The sequence below is a fragment of the Humulus lupulus genome, chromosome 2 (genome assembly GCF_963169125.1).
Source record: "Humulus lupulus chromosome 2, drHumLupu1.1, whole genome shotgun sequence".
Taxonomy (NCBI): Eukaryota; Viridiplantae; Streptophyta; class Magnoliopsida; order Rosales; family Cannabaceae; genus Humulus; species Humulus lupulus.
In genome coordinates this window covers 50,044,255-50,047,756 of record NC_084794.1, presented here as the reverse complement: position 1 = coordinate 50,047,756, position 3,502 = coordinate 50,044,255, and the positions used below count along the sequence as shown (strand labels likewise).

General features: G+C 40.5%; 1 protein-coding gene across 1 annotated transcript; it reads left to right on the top strand.

Moving 5' to 3' along the window:
• The first annotated feature begins 1,211 nt into the window (after positions 1-1,211).
• LOC133814227 (uncharacterized) lies at positions 1,212-3,249 on the top strand. The gene is made up of 3 exons (XM_062247219.1): positions 1,212-1,539; positions 1,617-2,434; positions 2,560-3,249. Exons 1-3 carry the CDS (start codon positions 1,212-1,214, stop codon positions 3,247-3,249), a joined length of 1,836 nt encoding a protein of 611 aa, XP_062103203.1.
• Positions 3,250-3,502: the final 253 nt, after the last annotated feature.

Genomic DNA, 3,502 nt, shown 5'->3' with positions numbered 1-3,502 from the left:
AGAAGAAAACCGGTGGTTTGGCTACATTCAAGGGGGAATGCTCTACCAATAAAGGAAAGGCTATCAATAAGGAAAGTCCAGCTGTGGTGAAGCCTTTATTTCCTCCTTGTAATGTGATGCAATTCCCTAAGGCATTAACGCTATCAATGTGTGATGGAAAGAAAGACGTGGACAGCCTTAATGAAAAGGATTCTTCCATAACTACTCCAATCTCTTTAAGTAGACCCATGATTCGAGGCAGTAAAATGCCAGGAAATAGGGATTTTGGTACCCAATGTGCATTGAGGGATGGGGATAGCTATGAGGTATATAAATAATCTCATATTATTAATATGGCTACTATAGCAACAAATTGGTGCAAACTTGGCTAATAACGTGAATGGGGCAACGTGTCAAGAACATGTATCTTCTTTTCACATTGGGTCGGGTTCAGACCCGGGTATTGTTAATACACTTGATCCGAAAGTCGGTTTTGTCCTTAGCCAACTTAAAACAACATCCACGTGCATGAGCATACCCTCCAAACCCGTGCCCGTGCCACAAAAATCGACCACACTTTCGTTTCCCACGTACATGCATCTTGATTCTGGAGTTGCACTAACTGGAGCTCCATTAATGGAGGATGCTGATATTGACAGATTTATTAAGACCCAAAATGGAGCTTGCTCAACATGCTCTCACTAGGGACAAAAATCATGTATGGTGGACCGGGATTCCCGATTCTATTGGCAACCTTGTTATTGCCGATTCTTCCTAATCAATGAACTTTCCTCTTATTAAAAAAAAAATTAAATTTTTCTCCGCCACTTTTGGTCAGCAAAAACTATTATAAAGGATCTTCGTGTAATTTCGAAGGAAAAAAAAATTAATATTAAGTAGTGTACTCATTTTAAGTGTCTCTCTCATTTCTAGTTATATTTTGAAACTTTTTCTTTTTATACTCAATATTATAATTACTATTCTTATTATATACAATTTTTCTACTCGGATACTCACAACACAATGTACTTTTTAAGTGGTATTACGAGAAATGTGTAATATTAAACTAAATATATAATATTCCTAGTAGGGGTCTACGACAAGGGGATCCCTTGTCACCATACTTGTTCATTATTTGTGCAGAAGGATTCTCAGCTCTTATCTCAGAATATGAGAGAAAAGGAAAACTACACGGTTGTAAGGTAGCAAGAGGGGCGCCCACTGTATCACACATGTTCTTTGCAGATGATAGCTACTTGTACTGTAAAGCTACAGAGGAATCGGCTAGAAATGTGATGGAGCTGCTACATCTTTTCCAACTGGCATCGGGTCAACAAGTGAATTTGAGCAAATCTTCTGTCTTCTTTAGTATGAATACGGAGCCTACTATTAGATCCAATAACTGTTCTATTCTGAAAGTGACAGAAGCTGGGGATAGTAGTACATATTTGGGGTTACCCAATATCTTGGGTAGAAATAAAAATGCTATTCTGGGCTTTCTGAAGGAGAAGATGAGGAAGAAGATTCAAAGCTGGGAGGGAAAACTCTTATCGAAAGCTGGTAAGGAGTTATTACTTAAGATAGTGGCTCAATCATTACCAAGCTATGCTATGAATGTGTTTTTTTATTACCGGAAGGGTTATGTCGAGAGATGGAGCAGTTGATGGCCAGGTACTGGTGGAACTCTGCCTCTAAGAACAGCAGGGGTATTCATTGGAAAAGTTGGGAGAAGTTGTCAACTCACAAATCGAAAGGTGGTATGGGCTTCCGAAACCTGCATGATTTCAACCTAGCGCTTCTTAGTAAACAAGGTTGGCGTTTACTGTGTCGACCTCATACTTTAGTGGCTAAGATCTATGCAGCAAGGTATTTCACTGGAGGTAGTTTCTTGTCTGCAAAGCTAGGTAGCAACCCCAGCTTCATTTGGCGTAGCATCATTGAAGCTAAGGAGATTATTCAACCTGGTGCGAGGAGACGGGTTGGGCATGGGACATGCATAGATATTACACAAGATCCCTGGTTACCATGTACAGCTAACCCCAAAGTCAGTACTATCCACCCTTCTTTGACTAATCAGAGAGTGGCTTCTCCGATGACCACTGGGAGGATTGCCTGGGATGAAGACTTGATAAAGGATATGTTTAACAGTAGAGATGCCCAGCTTATTTTAAGCATTCCTTTAAGTGCTAGTCGCCAGGAAGATACATGGTTCTGGGCTTTTGAGTCCTCAGGGCGTTTCTCAGTAAAGAGTACTTATAAATATTTGCAACTTGGAGAGAATACGGGGATTCAGACCGACCAGGAGAGTATTTGGAGCAAGATTTGGAAGCTGCGTGTGCCTCCAAAGGTTAAAGATCTGTTGTGGCGAGCAGCTTCAGATTGTCTTCCCACTAAAGCTCAGTTGCGCCTGATCATGTGGATATTGATGCCACTTGCCCTCTGTGCAACAATGATCGTGAGTCCATATCTCACTGTTTAGTGGAGTGCCCTATAGCTAGGGCCAGTTGGAACCGCACAGGTATTGGAGTCAACACTCATGTGGAGGGTACTTTTGCAGCATGGCTGACGTCTGCCTTTCAGTCTCATGATGGGGATCAGCTGAAGGTCATTGCTATGATATGTTGGGCACTGTGGCGCGTGCGGAATGACAGCGTGTGGAAGGCTAAGCAAGCGAGAGTGGTAAGTGTGTGCAATTTGGCTAAGAATACACTGTTTCAATGGACTAAAGCTCAGGATAAGTTGGAGGTTCCTACTGCGGCTTTCTTGACTAAAGATGATGGGGCAGAAAAGTGGACAAAGCCAGCAGAAGGTGTGATTAAAGTTAATGTTGATGCCGCTCTGTTTCCGGATGAAGGAAATTTTAGCTTTTCTTGTGTTGCTCGCAATGATCAGGGGCATGCCATTGAGGCCATTACTTGTTGTAAGCAAGGGGAAACGACCCCTGAAATGGCTGAAGCTTTTGGGGTAAAGGAAGCATTGAGCTGGATTAAAAGGAAAGCATGGAATCAGGTTATTATTGAGACTGATTGCCTTACTGTGATTCAAGCTCTTCGAAGTTCAGTCGTAATGGACTCTTATTTTGGGAGTATTATTTCTAATTGTAAGAGTTTATGGAAGGATACGCTTATTTCTATTTCATTTGTTAAACGATCTGCAAACTGTGTTGCTCATGCCCTCGCAAGAGTATCCCGTTTGGTAGCTGATCGTGTTATCAGGAGTGGTGATTTCTCTCCTGCTTTGCTTGATGTAATGTTGAAGGATATTTGCTAATAAAATCTTTATTTCAAAAAAAAAAAAAAACTAAATATATTTAGTAACTAATTTTAATTAATTAATATTAAAAGTGGGTATTTTTCCAGTTAAAAAAAGAAACATATTAATTAACTGATATAATACCCCCCAGGAGGGCAAACAAGTATATATTAATTGTTGTACTAAGTCGCTGTCATAATTTATCTTTTTTCTTCTTTTATGGTTTGGGTCCATATATTAATCGGTACGTGTCTTCTTATGTTTGGTGGTG